General features: G+C 45.8%; 2 protein-coding genes and 2 non-coding genes across 5 annotated transcripts; all 4 read right to left on the bottom strand.

The window, feature by feature from the left end:
• Nucleotides 1-975: 975 nt before the first annotated feature.
• LOC135810109 (UDP-glucuronic acid decarboxylase 1-like) lies at nucleotides 976-18,326 on the bottom strand. The gene is made up of 19 exons (XM_065323572.1): nucleotides 17,996-18,326; nucleotides 15,591-15,618; nucleotides 14,460-14,549; nucleotides 13,862-13,922; nucleotides 13,071-13,136; nucleotides 11,375-11,427; nucleotides 10,746-10,807; nucleotides 10,364-10,428; nucleotides 9,667-9,706; nucleotides 9,439-9,498; nucleotides 9,166-9,173; nucleotides 7,258-7,371; nucleotides 6,828-6,894; nucleotides 6,331-6,383; nucleotides 5,144-5,187; nucleotides 4,564-4,624; nucleotides 3,969-4,026; nucleotides 2,838-2,947; nucleotides 976-2,251 (listed from the first exon to the last, which is right to left on the bottom strand). The coding sequence occupies exons 1-19, from the start codon at nucleotides 18,144-18,146 to the stop codon at nucleotides 2,165-2,167; spliced, it is 1,278 nt and encodes a 425-aa protein (XP_065179644.1). The 5' UTR covers nucleotides 18,147-18,326; the 3' UTR covers nucleotides 976-2,164.
• On the bottom strand, nucleotides 7,513-7,584 carry Trnae-cuc (transfer RNA glutamic acid (anticodon CUC)). Its single transcript has one exon. It is a non-coding gene; the product is annotated as a tRNA-Glu (tRNA).
• On the bottom strand, nucleotides 8,618-8,689 carry Trnae-cuc (transfer RNA glutamic acid (anticodon CUC)). The gene has a single exon. It is a non-coding gene; the product is annotated as a tRNA-Glu (tRNA).
• An 832-nt stretch (nucleotides 18,327-19,158) lies between the features above and the next one.
• On the bottom strand, nucleotides 19,159-21,225 carry LOC135810103 (uncharacterized). 2 transcript variants are annotated; one of them, XM_065323570.1, is made up of 2 exons: nucleotides 20,976-21,225; nucleotides 19,159-20,795 (listed from the first exon to the last, which is right to left on the bottom strand). In XM_065323570.1, exon 2 carries the CDS (start codon nucleotides 20,687-20,689, stop codon nucleotides 19,745-19,747), a length of 945 nt encoding a protein of 314 aa, XP_065179642.1. In that variant the 5' UTR covers nucleotides 20,690-20,795; nucleotides 20,976-21,225; the 3' UTR covers nucleotides 19,159-19,744. The 2 variants fall into 2 exon arrangements, with proteins under 2 accessions (XP_065179642.1, XP_065179641.1); XM_065323569.1 differs by having other exon boundaries at nucleotides 20,887-21,225.
• Between the last annotated feature and the right edge of the window lie 65 nt (nucleotides 21,226-21,290).

The following is a 21,290-nucleotide window of genomic DNA, read 5'->3' on the forward strand; positions in this document are numbered from 1 at the left end:
CACTTCGAGTTGTACACAACAATCACATCAACACCTCAAAGGACCAAAAAACCAAGTGAGCAAGTATTTCAACCTTGCGATTCTGCCAGGCCTACTCTGAAGATGGAGACTTCTACTCGGTAGCACATACTCGTATCAATAAGCTGGGAGGGAGAGCGTGGCGAGTAAAATGTTGGGATGAAAGGAGCCACATTCTCTCTTGGAAAAGGTCGTCGTTCCTGCACTGGCTACACACTTGCTCTACCCAGCTCTGCAGAAGGCTAGATTTTGCATGCACGTGCGAGATTCGCATCCGCCGCGCACATAGGCAGAGTCGAAATTTTTGTACTCTCGGATTTGCCGCCATCTTGACGAGTGGCCACTGCGAAACACCCGTGGTACGTACACACGGATCAATCAGACTCGCGGTCGTGCTACGCGACTGCGGAGCAGCGGATACGAGAGAAGTCGAAAGAAAGAGTCCGACTGGACAGAAAAAGTGATTCTCCAATACTCCCTTGGACATACATGTAACTCTCTTTTTGTGTTGAATTATTGTATTGAGTATGCACAGGGCACAGATGTTATTACTACAGGCGATACACTTTGCGCTAATCTGGCATATTTTGCTACACAAAATCCATTCTTAGGGCCGATATATTCTACTATGCGATAATACTGCTTGTAAGAATAAATATACACATAAAATATGTGTTATGATTATGAAAAAATGAGTGTTCATTCTTGTAAGCAGTATATTCTTGTATACGACCACACTATAACCGATACGCACTGTATATTGGTTATAATGATAATTTGACTGGCTTTTTCTGGTTTTGCTTTTGATATTTTCATTTTGTATCAATATAGCCGGTTTATCACTATGTCCGATGACTTTATAACCGATATCCACTGTACTTGATACAACACGTGTGATGTGCTAAATCAAAGTGCCCCCCCCCCCCCCCCCCCACACACACACACAGAATACAAGAAGCCACTTGAGACAAGTTGTTACTCAGGCAGTTGCAGGGTCAGCACATGCAATCTTCCGGTACACGGAATCCTGAGCAGCAAGTCTTGGGGAGTGCACACACCAACTTGCAAAACAATACCCAGGATACTGCTGGCGCTTATGAAAGGTTGTGTGCCATGGCATTGGTCCGCGGGATATGCATTATGTTGTAGATACACATTCTTGGAGCATCAAGTGTGCCGCAGTAGTAGCTGCATTGGTCCTCTGCTAAGTCCACAACAGGAACACATGGCTCTGTATTTAATAATATGTATGAAAACAAATGGTTCTAAGTAATTCTTAAAAAGCAAGCGTCCAGCACAATAATAGATCACAGATCTGTAGCGGGTGCTCAAATAATGACAGAATACCAAAACCCATATCCATAATGCACAGTTTCCTCGTGCTGCACATTTCGAAAAAGAGAGAAAAGAAGCAATGCCATGCTGCTGTCTTGTACACAGCACTAGGAATTGGAAAGTTGCTGCTAGATAGGTTGCTGGAGAGCGGCAAGGAGGTAATACCTACTATTATCTAGTACTGCGGTGCTATAAGGTGTACACACATGCCACGCACACACCGACACGAAGCTATGAAGCCATGGTGAGGAGAAATGGGCACGTGTACTGCATTGCAGTATTGTTACTCGACACAAAGTTGTTACTACTATTCAGTGCGGCTAGCCGTGTATTGTCAGTGTATTGTCAGTGTATTGTCACGGCACACACTCTACATGCACAACAATGCTGCACGGGTGCGAAAAGATAAGCACACTGTCTTCAGATCGACCTCAAGCTGTCCCAGGCAGGTGCCAAGTGGACAAAATATCTTGTAAAGTATGTAAAATAGAATCAGTCCTGGAACAAAAGTCTACAAGGCAGAAAGGACCCATTCAATCTTGTATCTTTGGGTCTCGGCTCATCAAGATCAAGGGGAAGGGGAGTACTCGAGTCTTGAGTCTCCCCAATTCCCAACATCACCATGGCAGCACCCTCAGCCCAGATAGCCATAGCAACCAGGAAAGGGGAAGGGGAGTCTTGAGTCCCCCTCCCCCCACACACACTCCCAACATCACCATGGCAGCACGCTCAGCCCAGGTAGCCATAGCGACCGGGAAATCAGCCCAGCCAATCGCTGTAACTATGATCATCACCAGTGGTGTTGTTCTACCTAGGACTGCGATGTGTCAGCTAACTGTCTCTTTAGCTCACGTCTGAAGTAGTCAATAGTTTGTTGAATACCGGACTGAAAGGAGACCTGGGTCCGGAAAACACACAAGATGAAAAGACAACGAAATCAAACTATCATCATCGATCGGAAGCATGAGCTGTGGAGACACGGAAAGGAGCGTAGAGCACAACTGCAAGCTAGGTACATCCCACCCACAGTGACGCTTACTGCAGTACACATACAGGTATGTCAGGAGCCAGCTTAGGAAATCATAAATAATCATAATTCCTGAAGTGAAAATATGTAAAAACGCCACCGGGAGAAGCGAATCTCAAAACTAGCCGGTGCTCAAACATGACCCACGTAAAAATGGGAGTCACCATCTAGAAGGGATGGAACCATAATGGAACAGTGCTGCAAAACAAAAGAGCAGTCTTGAATTCCCGGTGTGTCTCAACTTATAGACTTATTTCGAGTGAATGATACACGTTGATGAGTATTTGGGCCAGTAATGTTCTGCTATGGAACTGTCCCCGTCCCCCTCCCATGTGGAATTCAAAACAAACAAAGGCATCTTGTATTGCTACAATACAGAGACTGGATTCCCATTAGCACCCAAATCACTGCTTCTGCTGCTGTAAATGTATTTACTGTCTTATGGATTAGAACTGACCTTTGGTTTCCAGCCGAGCACACGTCCAGCAAGAGAAATGTCGGGCTTCCTGCGCCTGGGGTCATCCTCTGCAGCTGGCTTTAGTACAATTGGCGGCGGACTGCTCCCTCCTACGAGTGAGTGAGTGCAACATAATAGTTATAGAAAAACAGAATTGATACAGAAGAACATGTGATGCAAAGCACATGGTACATATACGTTGATTACCGCGTGAAGAAGACATGGACAGAATTCATGCTTATCAAGTGTCGCCCCTTCGAGTAGTTCAGCTACCGTAAAAGTCCGTAAATAAGTACCTGCCCGAAAGAAATACCCCCTTCATTCTTTTGGCTCTGTCTGTTGAAGTCAAGTCAAGCCCGATAAACATACTGCCCGAAATAAGTACCGGTACGATGCGCACATGCAGCACGTAGCATGTACAACGACATGAAAATGACTTCTCCACTACACACAAGTCAGGTCTGAAAGTTAGTTCGTGCCCGAAAGTCAGTACCCGCCCGAAAGTTAGTACGGGTGTGGTCACTAAATTCGAAAGTAAATACGTACTTATTTACGGACTTTTACGGTATCGCCTTACAATCTTGAATCGGGTTTTTGCTGAGGTACCGTGCATATCAGAAATAGTATATTGAAAGGGCCTCGAGCCGAGGTCCAAGCTTCCAAGTGCGTTTTTGTCGCAGACTTCGGAAGGTTTCGTGTGTGATGCATTGCATACAGTTACTGCCTTTGAGCCTACTACAGAGTACTAGTATAAGTGAAACGTTTGTGACTAAACCACAGCAGACTTCAAGTCCAGTCAGTCCGAGCATCATTTCAATACGTAATGAAGGCAGTGAGCCACGTGCCGCACCCATAGCTCGGAGAAAAGAGTCGCATAATCTTATGGACTCTTCAAAATACTTTATATCCCATTATTATACCGTATTTCCCACGATCACAAGTCGCACCCCTATTCTCAGGTTTGAGCCATATTTTTTCGATCTTTCCACTTCAGTAGTACTGGAGTAAGCCATGCTCGACTGTATGTCTTTTTGCCCTTGAATTTTAGTGTAAAAAGGTGCGACTTATATTTGGGGAAACACGGTAACCAGAGTCTACACTGATGTTTCAATGCACAAGCGAGAATCTCACCGGCCAGATGCTGGATCTCCTTAGCAAAGTCTAGGATCGTTCGCTCCTCTGGGTTTCCCTGTCAAACGAGAGCAGAGAAACAGAAAAGCAACAACATGAGCACAACCATGTGGGCGCAGGGCATAATTAGCACAGACCTGTCAGAGCAGATTCGGGTACTACAGGCTGGGTCCCTATGAATCAAAGTTAGGATGTAGTCGTCGTACTGAATAACTAACAATTCGCAAGGCCATACCGCATGTGATCTGCACAGTCCACAGTGGACAATGCACACTACTACATCATAGCTCAAAGAAGCATTGCATACGTTCTACATGTAGCGCTATGCAAGTTGACAACGGCACGAAACTCAATTCAGTTGCTACCCTGAGTTTTGTGGCATTTAGCCAATCCTCAGACAACACCGGATTGGCAGAGTGACATGACAGTCTGAGCAACAAGCAAATTGAAAGTTCCCTGCTACTGTCAACTTGTGTTGTAAGCTCTGCTTCGTGTAAATGAGCACTTTAGTTTTCTCAGTCCAAACACCTAGAGCACTTTCGCAAGACAAGGGCATCTTAACGTTGTGCATTTAGTACTATACATAGGAGCTCACCACGTTGACGGGGCCAGAGTAATTGCCGTTCATCAGGCGAATAAGTCCATCCACAAGATCACTGTCCACGCAGAAAATGAGTGAGCGTAAGTGAGCACGCGCGTCACACACATACATACAGAGGAATGCAATAGTTGCAGCAGATCAACGCTAAAAGCCACGGGTCTATGCCTGACATGCAGCCAGGATGCTTCTACTGTTAACAGGCATAGCACACTCCGGCAAAGCACACGTGCTGTACGTCACAAGAGAAACCGTGCCCAGCATAAAGAGGCTTGCACCTATGCACACCACACTCGATGTGTACTTGAAGTGCTGGTGCAGTTGTGTGACGTTGGGCAGTTGAAGCGGAAGGCAAGCACTCAGGTCAGGATTAGTACAGTTATAGCAAGTGAAGTTCCATTCTGGCTCTCTGGCGGATTCAGCACCATGATCCAGGGCTCAGTGACACCATCACATCTCAATTACAAATCACCATACAATACAACAACGGCCTCAGAGTGGCTGGTAGAACACAAGGTCAGGTCTTACAACACCAAGACAAGCTAGGTATGTCTACTTCAAAGTAGCTTGTACTGACCTCACGTATTGGAAGGAGCGTGTTTGCTGGCCCTTGCCATAGATCTACACACCAAATCACACAAGAATAAACCGTTCTCTCTCTTTAACTCGGATACTGAGCCAGTAATAAAAGTAAAATAAAAGAAAGCACAAGGGAACGAGCCATTGGTTTGCGCACTGGAGATGTGTTAGAGCTAGGTCTCAGGTCGTTGAATGTCACAGTAGCTTGTCAGTTTTGTGCCCTGTTACCGTGCTTATAGACTGCTTATTACCTTGTTACAGTCGTGGATAGTTGCTTCATAGCTCGTTCCCTTGTGTTCTCTCTTTCAAAATCAAACCCAACCACAAGGGAATTACTCACACACAAACAGGGGCAAAGTTTCCACGCGGGCAATTTCAACACAGATTGTGTGCCCCGTGTACCAGCAGAGCTTCACAAACACAAAGTCAACTAGTGATTCGAAGTCGTCCACAGGAAAGGAGACAAGGGACTGCCGTACAGGTTAATATCTACACTCATATATCTTTCGTTGACCAGATCTCAAAGTTACGGGTAAATCAGTCTACCGGCACCCTGTGCGTGAGCTTAAGTGGAAATATTACTACCGTCAGACCTCGCTTAGCCGCACACATCCGTTTCCCACAAAAATATCCGGATAGGCAAGGGAACCGGATAATCAAACACACACACTGTACGTATGCATGATTTATGCTGTAAATCGGTACCCAACAATTTTCTTCAGGGTGGCGAGGGATCCTGATAAGCGAGGTCTGACTGTACACGACACACTCCTTTGACATTTTTGTGGAAATGGTGACGCCATATGCCAGATCTCTGGCCCTTCCCAATCAAATGACGCGATTCAGAGTTACGGACATTTCAAAGTTAGGGCCAGTGGCTGGTCCCGGGCCTCCCGGATAAGAGAGATATGAGTGTAGACGTAGATGCAACTGCCTAAAAGAGACGTAAGCAGTGCACAAGCGAACGATTGCACCAGCACATAATTATACAACGATTGCACCAGCACACCCACAACGATTGCTCCAGCACACACACACACACACACACACACACACACACACACACACACACACACACACACACACACACACATACGAACACACACACACACACACAACGATTGCACCAGCACACACACAACGATTGCACCAGCACACACACAAGACCATAGAGTGGATACGTACCGTGAGAGGATCGCCCGTCAGCGCCTGCATTATGAAATTGCTCACCACTCGACCTGCACATAACACATAGTCACACATACATGTAGGTGGGATACAATGAACAAAGAACGTGCATGCCAAACTACACGCATGTACCTTTTTCAGGCTGCGCTCGTACACCATTTTTTCAAAAATCCAGCCAACAAAAGCTCTAAACATATTTCATCTTTATAATTTCAACACTACACTAGGAGTGTGTGTGTGTGGGGGGGGGGGGGGGGGGGGACAAGGCAACATTCACGACTAAAACTCTGACGTGCATGCTTACGTTGCATCAATCGCCAGCGATAGGTAAATGCCAGTGATGGGTAAATGAAAGAGACGAAGCTGGACATCAGTAGAAAATGTAGTGAAGGGAGTTCCCTCATTACCAGCACAATCAGCAACAGGTGGGGTTTGTGCAGACAATTGTCCACAAGGAAGACAGGATGGACATCACTATAATTCTGAGTACTAACCATCGTTCATATGCATTCTAGGACCATATGTGTTGAAGATGCGAGCAACGCGTACTTCCACCTTAGCCTGTGTAACAACACCATACAAACACCATAGTGCAAATCAGCCAACAGAAGCACAGTTCATAGCACACCATGAACTGTGCAAGGCATACAGCAGAGGGAGATAGATAGATAGAGAGGGATAGATAGACAGGGAGGGAGGGAGGGAGGGAGGGAGAGAGAGAGAGAGAGAGAGAGAGAGAGAGAGAGAGATAGAGAGAGAGAGAGAGAGAGATAGATAGAGAGACGGAGAAAGATGAACAAGCACGCACATACTGTACAAACACCAAGTACAGTGTACCGTGCACTTGGCCGCCAGCACCCCTACACCCACGCAAGTAAGCTTAGGGGTCATTTAGACTTCATGCAAGACAACATACTCACTCACCTGCTTCTGGTATGCGTAACACATCGTCTCCGCCACACGCTTGCCTTCATCGTAACAAGCCCTGGGACCGATGGGATTAACATTGCCCCAATACGATTCCACTTGAGGATGTACCTGTGTTAACAGATCACCACAATCATCACGGAGAAGAAGGGAAAGAGTTTCTTTCATACACTAGTGCATGTAAAATAGCAGACAGATAGTGCCGAAAGCTTTCTTTGGGCCAGAAAATGGCAAAATAGAAAAAAAGTAACCTTCCCACACCGGGAATCGAACCCGGGCCGCGGCGGTGAGAGCGCCGAATCCTAACCACTAGACCATATGGGAGAGACAATAGAGAGGTTCCGCATAACGTAATTACGTTAGTAAAAAACCTACGGAGAGTCTTAAGTAAACTGCATGCACATCTGGGTTCCGCCATACGGAGCTTTCAAATCACGTAGCTGCCCTTGGCAACTCCGAACACGGCAGTGTACGACCAGATCGACCCGAGGAGAGAGTCATAAATTTGTACCCCACTCCACTTACGGACCAGCTACGTTATCAGAGCCCTATCTACGTACTCTCCGTAGACAACTTTCCGTAAGTGGAGTGCAAACTCGCGAATTCACGGGGTTTTCCCGCCCACTAACAGAGAGGTTCCGCACTACGTAAAGTTGAGCAACTTTACGTTAGTGGGCGGGAAAAACCCGTGATTTCCCGAGTTTGCACTCCACTAACGGAAAGTTGTCTATGGAGAGAACGTAGATAGGGCTCTGATAACGTAGCTGGTCTGGAAGTGGATTGGGGTACACATTTATGACTCTCTCCCCAGGTGGATCTGGTCGTACACTGTCGCGTTCGGAGTTGCCAAGGGCAGCTCCGTGATTTGAAAACTCCGTATGGCGGAACCAAGATACGCATGCAGTTTACGTAAGACTTTCCGTAGATCGATTACGTTTTTTACTAACGTACCGTAAAGTACCGTTGATCCGCCCCCTCTCTAATTCCCGCCCCCTGTCGATTTTCTCCTTGTGAAGCGACTTCGGCGTACACAACGAAATACGATGTTGAACCGACGCATGCACTGCTGTACACAATACTTGCCAATCCAGGATCAACATGTGCACAATCCAGCACATTGAGTCTGATCCTCTACGTTGTTGTACATCGTACTGCACTTGACAGCCTTGATCTAATTCCCGCCCCCTGCCGAAAACCCAGCTGGGAAGCGACATGGCGTTGGGGCGGATCAACGGTACTTTACGGTAATTACAATATGCGGAACCTCTCTACTTGTACATGTAAAGTAGCTAGTAATAGTACCAAAAGCATTCTTCTTTGGGCCAGAAAATGGCAAAATAGAAGAAAAAAAGTAACCTTCCCACACCGGGAATCGAACCCGGGCCGCGGCGGTGAGAGCGCCGAATCCTAACCACTAGACCATATGGGAGAGACAATAGCCAAGACCCAAGTACTCCACACAACCTGTTGGTGGTGGTAGTACAGTACAAAGCAGGTCCTGTTGTGGACATTGAAGCAAGATCAGTAAATTAGCGTAGTGTATTGCATCCGTCTTCTTTCTTTCTTTCTTTCTTTTGTAGAGGCCAATTTGGCAAGGTACAGTAACCTCGGTGTCACAGCCAGTACCAACGTTGTGCTGGACTGGAGATGCGGTCACAGCCAGTACCAACGTTGTGCTGGACTGGAGATGCCAGTACCAACGTTGTGCTGGACTGGAGATGCGGTTTGCAGCTTCAACGAAAACCATGGCCTCAACTATCCACATATGTAGGAATGTCACCAAACTAACACGATGAATTCAGGTTTTCCAATTCCAACACTATGTAACAGAATGGTCCTAACTGCAACGTAGTGCTTCAGCCCTATACATAGGTGGTCAGAGAGGACCCACTGCTTATGACTTACATCCGGGTCTAGCGTCAAGCAGTCCATGACGATCATCCACACGCCAACACAATCAGACGAACCGGGAGGTTCAGAGCGAAAACAAACAAAATTCAGAAAGTTAGACGAAACCCTTGAAGACGTTTTCAGAGACTCAAGGTGTGTAGCATTCAGAGACACAAAGTTTTCTGAAACACAGTGCTAAAAAGTCAATATAATGATGTACCACAAAATTGTCTAGAATACAGTACTCTCTGCTGTGTATTGGCCAACGGAACGGACTCAACGACCTACCTCCATAGACTTCAGATGTTGATGCCATTAGGAAACGTGCACGCACTCGCTTGGCCAGACCTGCAGGCAGTGAACACCGGTACAACGCAGAACAGAATGCTGAACGTTACACCAAAGAAACTCCTTCGCTTGGTTCGACATGGATTTAATTGCTATGTAGCCCCTCTACAGTCAACATCAACGTGAGAAAGAACAGAGAACATCACCAGGGTGAAGTAATGGTCTCACCTAAGAGGTTGAGCGTTCCTTGAGTGTTAGTCTTGATCGTCTGCAATTCATATATACAAAAAAGAGGCAAAATATTCACTGGTTTGAGGGACAGATGCAAACGGGAAAAGTCTAAAGAAAAATTTGACTGTCACCACCAGGACTCGACCCAGTGACATTCGCTTGAGGCCAGTGATGCTCTAACCACTGAGCTATGGTGTAGCTGTCATCCAAGCAGAGACCGTTCAACACTGAGGCAAAATAGTTGTTACTTTGCGCTTCAATTTGCTTTTCCTACCCCTCCTGATTTTTCTCTCAAAGCCTAATGCTAGTTACATCACATGGCTACTTCAAAGGAAGAAGTTCATTGTTGAACGTCAAGGCATGAGCATCAGAAACTCTCTCCACTGCCTTCCTCTTGCGCGGTCTGCCTCTACGCAAACACAACCTCTGTTCCTTGCTTACCGTCACTGGTCTCTCCTAACACATCTAGAATCCTGCCAATATTATAAGACGTTCATGCAGCTGCAGAATGGAACACGCTAATTGATACCCTGCTCTGCTTTGGCTCCCCCCCCCCTCCCCTTGCTTCTCATACATTTCTGTTCCCACTTTCATTTTTCCTTGTATTGTGGCCATGGCTGGCTATCGCCTACATCACCTCTTCATCAGCTAGTGCCACGTGTTAATAAAGAACACTAAGACAAACCACACAAACCTTGATTGGGTTGTACATGTAGTGAGGCGGCGAGGCTGGTGATGCAAGGTGATAAATCTGATCAACTACAACACAGAGAGAGAGAGAGAGAGAGAGAGAGAGAGAGAGAGAGAGAGAGAGAGAAGAGAGAGAGAGTTACAATACTCTAAAGCATTTCAAGAAGGCTCCAATCTAATCGGCACAGGAAGGCAACACTGTTCATCTACTTCAAATAAAACAGACAACAGACAACAGACAGCACCACCGCCATCACCACCACCGCCACCGCCATCACCACCACCACCACCGCCATCACCACCACCAGCAATGGCAACAACAACTAACAGAAACAGCTACATTCCTAGCACCAAACCATGAACAGAATGCTGGTTCAACAGCGTACCTTCAATGCGCAACGGGTCGACCACGTCGTGGTTTATCATTTCAAAGTTCTCATGGCCAACCCTGCAGGCAAAACAGAACAATATACTTGTTTTCTTCGTGAAGTACGCAACGCCTTGCACGCAGCAGTGGTCCGTCTACCAAGACTAGCAGTTGTCTAAGTCCTACATACAAGCATTGACAAGCCTCTGGTGCAACCATGTGAACCAAAGCCACTGCATGTACACGTACTCAGCAAGGCAAAGTGGAACAAGAAGCAAACTAAAGATATGCGTCTGGTTTACAGCATTACATAATCATCAGATCTTCACTGCACAATAAGGCGTATCAAGGTATACTAGTTAGGGTGCGTTCAGACTAACTATAAAAAGTGACGGCATGGGAATGTTTCCGGTTTATCGCCGTTCACAGTTTGACGGGGTTCTCGGTAGTCTGAACTAAGCAACGGTTAGATCTTCGTGTACACTGTGGCATGCATGTAAGCCACTTAGTACATGTATCTGGGCTACCAGTGGAGATGTGGTGACTGAGTGCTTACTACCAGTGGAGATATGGTGACTGAGTGCTTACTACCAGTGCAGATATGGTGACTGAGTGCTTACTACCAGTGGAGATCGGGTGAGTGCTTACCAGTGCTCCACATTGCTCTTGCGCCCTGTGAAGAAGTTATCTGCCACAGTCACCTGCAGTGAGGGAAGAACACAGACACACACACACACGCACACAGACACACACACAGACACACACACAGACACAGGCACACAGACACAGGCACACACACAGACACACACACACAGATACACGCACACAGATACACGCACACACATACACAATCAATCAATACGAGTGCACTGCATGCAAAAGAAGTGGCTAGGAAAGCCGAACACCCCGCCTCATGCCCCCACACGCAGATAAATATCTACATTTGCGCATGTAGCACTTGCGCATGTAGCACAGACGCCCCTGGAAAATCTGGTAAGGTCTCTCCCACCATCACTCTTCCTAATTGGTATAATGCGGATATGAGCAGAGGCCTGTAAATCATAATATCCATCTAGCTCTCGCATGGGTCAGAGCAGCGACAGATTGGCACCTTAGAAGGGGTGAGTAATGCCAGCTAGACAGTAGATAGTGAAACCAGAAATACACAGAATATCATCACACAACAATGGGGACTACAGTATTACAATGCCATAACAGAAATAAGAATCGTACGTATTTCTTCTGCACACACAGACTGTCAGCTCAGGTTTCAGCTTGGCAATATACTTTGAATATTACATGTAGTACACTGCCAGCAGCACAGCCAGGTGAGATTTGTTGCGTGCTCCCACTGGAATTTTAACCCTTTATTGGCCGATTAAAATATAAACAAGCCCACGCAATCGCCAAACCCGTACCTAAATTGGACGTAACTTTAGTTTGCACTGGACAAATTCCATGATCTTGGGCATTCTGGAAAGGCCTTGGCGAGAGGAGCACAATGAGCGTACACCCGACTCCATGGGATGCACTGGCCCAGCGCTGCAAGCCGGGGAAGGCCCACCAGCGCTGGGCTCACGCTCGAGATCTATCTCTATCCACCATTTCACTCCTGTTGCTCGTATCAAACTAAATTTTTTTGTATAGACTCCCGGGAACCTGCTTTTGAAGTTGAATCGGTGTAGCATTGTCAACAGGTGACGTAAGCAGGGAAAATCCCGGTCATTGACCCACGCATCACGCTCTGAGCGCAAATTTCCCGGGACCAACATTACGAGTGATATAACTCAAGAACCGCTCTTTGTATCGCTTTGAAAATTGTTCGAGGTGGCAGCTGAGAGTTTTCTCTTTGACCTACATATTTCGATCTCTCCGAAAGACCGAGATTTGACCGAGTTACGATAATTTCAAAATGCCTACCCCATCGAACATCGGTGTTCGATCAATGTATGGGCCAGCCAATAAAGGGTTAAGTGGGAATGGATGTTGTGTTTGTATTTCTAGTTACACAATGTAGCTGGTGCCACGCAGGCTCTTTCAGGTGTCGATCTGTCACTCCTTTGACTACCAAAAAGCTAGATAAACAGGATTGGCTTGCTTCTCCTCATATCACCATTGTGCCAATTACAAAGAGTAATGGTGTGAACGCCTTAATGGATTTTCCAGTGCCTGTAGTCCTATGTGCGCTGATTGTCTTCATGCAACAGAATACTTGCACATCGCCCATGCTAGATTCTACAACGAAGAACATTTCAAATACACATACACGAGCGAGCAGGGAGTATGCACACAGACAGACAGACAGACACACACATCCACACCGGCAGCCACTGAGGGCGCTTACTTCATGTCCTTGAAGCATCAGGGCGTCAACAAGGTGCGAGCCAACAAAGCCAGCGCCACCTGTCACCTACGAGAGAACATTGAGCACACCCGAGAATATCAACAACATAACTAATTAATTGTGAAAAGAAGAAGGACAAACCATCCGAGTTACATAACTAATTGTGTACATATAGCAAAGACACACATAGATACTGAATCAGCTGTGATGTCTACTACTGTAGAATGGCTAATTTTAGCGGGCAATTTCTTTGCATTTTCGGAATCTGGACCAATTTGCATCTGAGTTTCAGACTTCAAAAAGAAGGATGACTGTACTGTACATGCTAAATTTCGATTGGCGCGGCAAAATTTTAGCGAAAACACTCCTTTCGTTAAAATCGCTAAAATATCACCGTGGCTAAAATTAGCCGTTTTACAGTACAGGCTAAAGCTACATGACAAGCTCCTACAGACAGAATACTAAGTGCACTGTTTAAGAGGTAATTTGACGGAGTTGGCGCTATCCAAGGCCAGGTAAACAGGCATTATTTCACTAGTGATGTGGCTGCAGTCGGTTTATGTCCCAGAATGTCATTGCAATCGCCCTGAAATATAGTGCGTGTCTGTGTGTGTGCGCGCGTGCGCGTGTGTGTGTGCACGTGTGTTTCCTGCATGCACCGGTCGAAAACAGCATTCCGTGAGTACATGTAGCATGTGCAAGTTTGACAGGCAGGTTACACGCAGTATTCTGAAATCACACAGCTGACTCGATGTTCTGCTGCACCAAACCATCTCCAATGATCAGCTTACCAAGATTCGCTTTCTGTCTTTGATGGAGAGAAATTTCGTCTTCATGTACGTTTTTACTCCACTATAGAGAGGACAGTCACCACAACAAACGGAGAAAAAAAAACAGAAAAAAGATTTGACTCCTGAGTCCTTATGAAAATACAACATGTATTCAAGGCTGAGAGCTGGCTAATCTCACGGCATGTTTTTCATGTTGATTACGTCACACAGGACAACACAACAGTGCGTAGGAATAACATGATTAACACGTTGAGTTTGCATGCCTTTTTCAGGTAATCGTGACGTCACACTGAGAATACCGATGGTCGGCGGCTCTTCAAGAACACATAAATAAATAAATAAATAAATTCGACGGGGTTCGCGTACCGGGCTGCCGACAGGTCAAGAACAAGGAGTCGTACAACTCCCTGGTCAAGAACCACCTTTTTTTTCAAGAACACATAGCACTGCATATCAGGTGGTGGTGTTTCGGGAACAATACGGGCAAATAATACTGTTCTTCGCATAGCACCGGCGTTATGAAATTGTTCTTTTTTCACCATGGCTAATTACGAATCATAGGTACAGTACAAGGTCAGTGTAATAAAGAGCGCCTTACGTTTGAGCTGTTTGCTTTTCCAACTGGCTGATGCGCTCCTCTAGATTGTGCAACTGCTGCTGTATGGTGTGCACGTCCTGTCGTTCACTCCTGTGCAAGGACAACAGACAAACAACAGAGCACTGATTGGAAGGGCAAGCACTGAAACTTGAAGCGTGTAGCAGCACGCACTCAACACTGGCTGCACATCATTGTATGGACCATCGCTGTTTCATTGGACATTTGTGTCTCCTTGTCCACCGTCAGGATGAATGCTGATTCAACATGACATCCTGTACATGGGACGCTCACATCATGCATGCAATGCATTTTCTTTACTTTGTGACAGTCAGGAGTATTGCCGTAGTCGGCGCTACTGTTGCGGTTACGATTGCGGGTGGCACTGGTCGCAAGGTAAGCTCTTGCTGGCTGTGCCAAGCCGTAACGTACGATGTCATGCTGTTAGAGAACGGCTAAGCTGCATCCCAACCCAGTGTGCTATCCTTGTTGATACATGTACAGTGTATTTGCGATACTTGACGTACATTATCCGTACCAGAGCCCTAGCTAGAGCTGCATTGGGGCAGCAGGCAACGAGCTGCTGCTCACACTTGTGCTTATACACGTATATGCAACTACAGTCGACCTACCCTTATAACGATAACCTCTATAACGATATTACCCTTATAACGATATTTTTCTGCCAAACCAAATCACTCCATTGACTTTTGTATACAATGCCCTACCCTTATAACAATATTGCTATAACGATATTACCCCTATAACGATATAAAATGGGCTGACCAATCAACATTTTCCATTTTATAACAATATCTAGCAGGGAAGATGTAGAGCCCACTATCCAGGTAGGGCAAGCTTCACTTGATAAGTCGCTGGGACATGACGACATGCAATGGGGGCACCAGTGGGCACCTTGCTGTGTACATAATGTGCATGTATGTCAGTTTTTTATGCTATGAAGAGTGTAAAAATTGAACAAAATCCATGCATTATGACGTATGTGTATGAAATGAACCAGTTACCCCTATAACAATATTACCCTTATAACAATATTTCTTGGTCTGACGCAAATATCGTTATAAGGGTAGGTCGACTGTAATTGGAGATAGTTTTTTCCACACGTGTACTTACACTCCTCGCGGCAAGGATACCAGTAGTGCTGCATAGAAGTGGACAGCACAGCAAAAAGGGGACAGAACAGGGAAATAAAGAGTACTCGTTTAAACCATTACATCATGAACATTCAAGTGTTAGTGTTGTTTGTTTGTTTATTTAGAGTCGAAGAACAAACAGGCAAATTTGCCTAATTACAGGATATCGACTAAAAGTTGATCTGCCTTTCCTACAGCATACTCATCTGTACAGCAGAAAGAAATCTGTATGCAGTACTGAAAGACATGTATATATAACGAGGAAGTAAATCTAACGTTTTAACGGATGACATTTCTTCGTTATAATAAGATCTGTTGAGGCCATACTGCTTCATATATGTTGTATGAATTTTGGACAATTGTTAAATTTGCGACTCGTTGTAATAACATGTCTTACAGTAGTCACAATGTCCCACTGCCAGTGTATCTACAGCCACAGACCATGAGCACCACCAAGCTAAATACTTAGTACATCATGGATACTACTGTGGTGGACAGGACATGGAAATCCGGTCGAAGGCCAAGCGGCCCCAGGGCGCTGGCCATGCAGCCGTGAGCACGCATACGATCAACACGTGCACTGCATGCAACGTTCTGTATGCACTGAGGGCGCCGGCCCAGGTCATTAGACTGGATTTCCATGTCCACGACAGCAGTACAGCACTGATATCATGGTCGCCGTGGTGATGACTGGAAATGGGCCAGGCCCTTTTCAAAGCGTGTTCATAACAACAACCAGACCATCGACACACGATGACAGCACAGTAGGAGTCTCTGAAATTACGCTCACCATGCCTTTATTAGGTTCCAGAATAGGTCACACTTTACGCAAAGCACTGTTTATTTTATACACTAAAAATTAAACACTTTTGAACAAAATCCGGCAGTCTTTGCTGTATAAAACGCGCAGGTTGGTCTCCTGAGCACCTGCTGGACATATGGCAGAGTGCTGGTGTTACAACAATACATAATAATTATTATACACTACATACAGGGCAACCAATGTGTTCCGGTCACTTCAGATACATGTCCTCCGCAATGTGCTAGTAGGGAGGTTTAGTCCCACGTAGTCCGTGGGTACTTTACGTGTGTGTACCACGTGATACTCAGTGACCCACGTACAGACGTTTTCTGGTTCACGACATACCGTGCATGGCGGCTCACCCACGTTCCGCCAGAACGTGGGTGAAAATCAGAATGGAGCGTATTGTGCAAGCTGTGAGGGTGCTCAGCTGAAGAAGTTTCCGAAGCACGAAATCAAAATATTGGATGAGCTTCTTAGGCCCGGGTAGCTTCGTCTTTGACCAGGTTTGGGCCTTTCGCTTCATGCTTTTGTTTGTTCCGTGTGACTAAACACAACATTGCAACGTAGGTGCCCTTCATCCACTTTACGTGGATCACCCACGTACGCGTTTCCGTTACGTGGGAACTAAACCTCCCTAGTGATTGTATCGCCATTTTGATGCAACCAGCCATATTTATGGCACGCGTAGATATCACCCTACTACGTGCTGGAGTGTGCTTCAGTACTTGGTGCACGCTTTTGCTAAGCCGCGCTGCCTTACTTGCACCCTCAATGTCTGTCTTTTTGCTCTTTACTTACTTGCAATTTTTGTAAACCCAACAAGTCATGTCTTGTGTGCGTCTCTAGAGTGCGTTTCAAAAGTATAGACCTCTAGACTCTAGACTTTTACTCATAATTCAAATTCGGTTTGAGCTTTTTCGAGAAATTTCTTCGGGAGATTGCTCGGGCAGCTTCCGCAATTTTTTCTCATATACATTTCTAAGCAATTGGATAACAAAAACCCAATTTTGGAAATTTTATGCACAAAGTGATCACAGAATTTTTGTAAACCCAACAAGTCATGTCTTGTGTGCGTCTCTAGAGTGCGTTTCAAAAGTATAGACCTCTAGACTCTAGACTTTTACTCATAATTCAAATTCGGTTTGAGCTTTTTCGAGAAATTTCTTCGGGAGATTGCTCGGGCAGCTTCCGCAATTTTTTCTCATACATTTCTAAGCAATTGGATAACAAAAGCCCAATTTTGGAAATTTTATGCACAAAGTGATCACAGATTTTATGTGGTATAGAATGATAGATGCTGGCCTACTACTAGTAACATTTGTTTTTGAAACCAGATGTCTGCAGATCTGGACTTATGAAACGCACTATAATCACTACGGGTACTACTGGTATTGTAAGCTGTGCATTACTGTATCCATCATAGCTATACTGTATCCATCATAGCAAGAGTGCATATGGACCTTGATCATAGCTATACTGTAGCAACATTGATCAATACTCATTACGCGGAATCAATGGGAAATTATTGTAATAATTGATGAACTTCTTCACTACGAACTCAGCAAAGCACACAAGCTCACCGAAAGCAACAAAGACTAAAGACGTCCATAGCGCGAACTTCACGCCTGTCCTGACCGAAGCCGACGAAATCATTGTAGATGGCAGCAGAGCAATTCTTTGGATATAATGCTTGATTACTCTCACTTGACTTGGAGGACGCAGAGGATTCATTCCTCACAAGGTCTCTCAAGAACAAACGCTACGTTGATAGCAGCTTGTCTGAAGCACATGTCGTGTGCATAGGCATTGAAGGCCACACACGGCCGCCTAGTACCACTAAAACTGACAACCAGAAGTCAAACTGCAGCCACGTAACTAGTACTAGATCTAGACCACATATCTTCGTCTTGATCGTGAGATAAAAATTACAAAGAGCAACAGCATTGTTTTGCCGTGGATCATGGAAAAAAAGAGTTGCGCGTAGACCTACGCACGAGTCGCGCGTGGCGCGGCCTGCATGACTGCATTCGTCAAAAGGGCCCGCGCCCGGTGCTCTCCCCGCCCCTCCCTGTCCCCCGGGCCACCTACCAGCTACCCCTAGGCCCTCGGCCCTCGATATTTTGCACCCTATTTTGCACATATATCTACCAGCATGCAGCAAGAGTTCATGAACTCTTGCTACCAGGCATAAACGATGATAAAGACGTACACGACAGTATTGTACAATACATATACTATCAATCAAGAGTGCATTATTTTATGGATTCTTGGTATTAGAATAGCAAGAGTATAATTACCGGTATACTCTTGATAATACCAACATAATACATGTAGCCCCCCCGGGGGTTATACTACCATGTACAATGTACATGTACATGAGTGCACAAACATCATCGCCAGTGATATCTGGTGATCACTGATGTGTTGATGATCTAGACAACAGAAAGTACACTAAGTATTAGTGATTCAAGTAGGCCTGTCCACACATTGATTGCTTTATTTTTATGGATTGCATGGATGAAAATGCAATGCTTTCAGCAGTAACTTTTAATGGATGTTGATATCTGGCTAAAAAATATATGCTGTCAACCAACCTAACGACACAGTCATATTGCCTGGAGTATTACGACCAAATATTTAGGTCATGACTACTGCCCTAACATCAAGGCGATGAACCGAATTAGAAAACAATGCTGTATACATCATCAAAAGTCTTGACACCATGCATACGAGTCGGTATGAGTGATATCAGGTAACTGTAACGACTCATGACGTCACAGGGCCGGTTGCATCTGCAATCATAAGTTACTGGAACATGACTTGAATAAGTAGGAAAAGGGGGTTTGTCAACTGGCAAACGCCCTTTTCTTTCATAATGCAGTTGCGTGATGTCCACACATTCTTAGTGTAGAATAAGAAGACGCACATATCCTACCAGGAACGAAGTACACGCCATTAGTGGCAGTGGAGTGCCAGTGTGATCAGTGCAACTACATGTACAGAGAGTCCTGCGTGTGCTCAGTGACTGCTCATCTTGCAAACGGACTAATATCAAACGCACAACTACACCCGGCTACCTGGCATAGTGGTTTTTTTTTGAATTTTACCTGCTGTCTGGTCTGATCTGAATGTAGCAGGGTGTCTCGGCTTGCAGTTACATGTACACCTACATTATTAATTTTACACGTACATTTCGAGAATCCATGCTCAGCTGATAAGCAATTAAAAATGTGATATTTCCAAAAAGAATGAGAAAAGTAAAGCAACTTTGGTGCATTGTCGTTGCACATGAGTTCAGATAATCGCATCTTGTTTGTCACGTCAATAAATCAACTAGTCCCTGAGAATCCTCTCAATGTGACTGGAATCTGATACCAAGCTACAGCCTTGTCACAGATTGCAGCAGCAGCATCAGCAGCAGCGCATGCTGTTGCTGTTGAGTCTGCACTACCAGAGCCTGTTTCCTCACTGGACACACTGAAAGTTTCCATGCGACTGGCCAGGTCATCAGCGTCGCTTGCAGTTACACCATCGAGAACTTCATGGGTAGCATCTACAGGAAAGCCAGGCATTGCTGCAGCTGCAGGTGAGACGGTTTCAGCATTGCTCTCTCTGGCAAGTGTCTGATCCCGACTGGCTCCCGGTCCACGGGCAACAAAGCGAACGTGGACCGCGGTTCTTGGTATCCTAAATGCTCTTACCGGCTTCAGGCCCAGGTGCTCGGGAGGCGGATAAGGGATGTTTAGCAAAACAGATGCTCGCATTATTGTCTTAGCTGGCTTTAGTCTCTTAGTCCAATCAACATGGCTTGCTAGCATTCCCAGCAGACTAAAACGGCAGAGCTTATCGTTGTTCGTCGCTTGGCCGGCATCTGGGCACCGAGTAAGTTGGCTAATGTCAACCTCGTACACCTCCTTAGCACTGATCGTTGTCGCACCGAACATCAGCATGACACTCTTCACATCGACATTCGCCACGGCTGCCTTCATTGCGTCCGACACGAGCTGCAGCTCAGCCAGGAACTTGCTCCTGTCCTGCCGCTGTGGGCCACGCCGTCGCACTGGCGCTCCATCAGCAGCCCCCTCTTCCTGACTTTCCACTCGCCGTAGGATCTTGACTACACACGGGATCTGGCTGCGCTCGAAGAGAACCGCTTCCAGGACGGCAATGACCAGGCAAGCTAGAGAGTCAGCAGTCAGGTCATCTCGCTCCACGGGAAGACACGTCTCCGTGCAAGCAGATTGCTTTGGCTTTCTCACTGGCCGTCCAGACATCCACTGGCAATAGAGATACAGCAACAAATCAGCCCAGACCAGCGTATAACGGGTGAATGTGATGAGCCAGTGTGTTGCTTGGTGCAGTGACCACGATTCGCTGAATCTAGAGAATTTGGAATGGAAAGAAATTTCTAAGTTTCCTGTTGCTGTACCAAATTTCCAAATGCCACTGGAACTAAGTCGAGAGGAAATACCTGTAAGTGCTGACTCCTCACAGGTCACACATGTAGATAAGTGTGAATATTTGTTCACTGACACATGGATTTGTCCAATTGGTTCTCACCTTCACTCGATGCGCGGTATGGACCTACTCAATGACATACCGTAGATGTGCGAAAGACCAAACGAAAGAAACAAAGACCCTTGCTATGGGATCCTGCTTCAAGTTATCATGGGAAGACACACGTAGTGACATATGCACCCCAGATACTACTATTACTAACAGTAAAGCAGACAAGCCATCGCTGCACTGACAGTCTCTAGACTACTAGTATTCTAGTCTGTCTCTGTGTTGTTTTGATTTGTGCTTCTCTTGACTCAGGACTTTTTACTCTGTACATGTGCATTTTTTCTTTGTCTTCTTTGATTTTTGAATCTG

Source organism: Sycon ciliatum, chromosome 2, assembly GCF_964019385.1.
Source record: "Sycon ciliatum chromosome 2, ocSycCili1.1, whole genome shotgun sequence".
Classification (NCBI taxonomy): domain Eukaryota; kingdom Metazoa; phylum Porifera; class Calcarea; order Leucosolenida; family Sycettidae; genus Sycon; species Sycon ciliatum.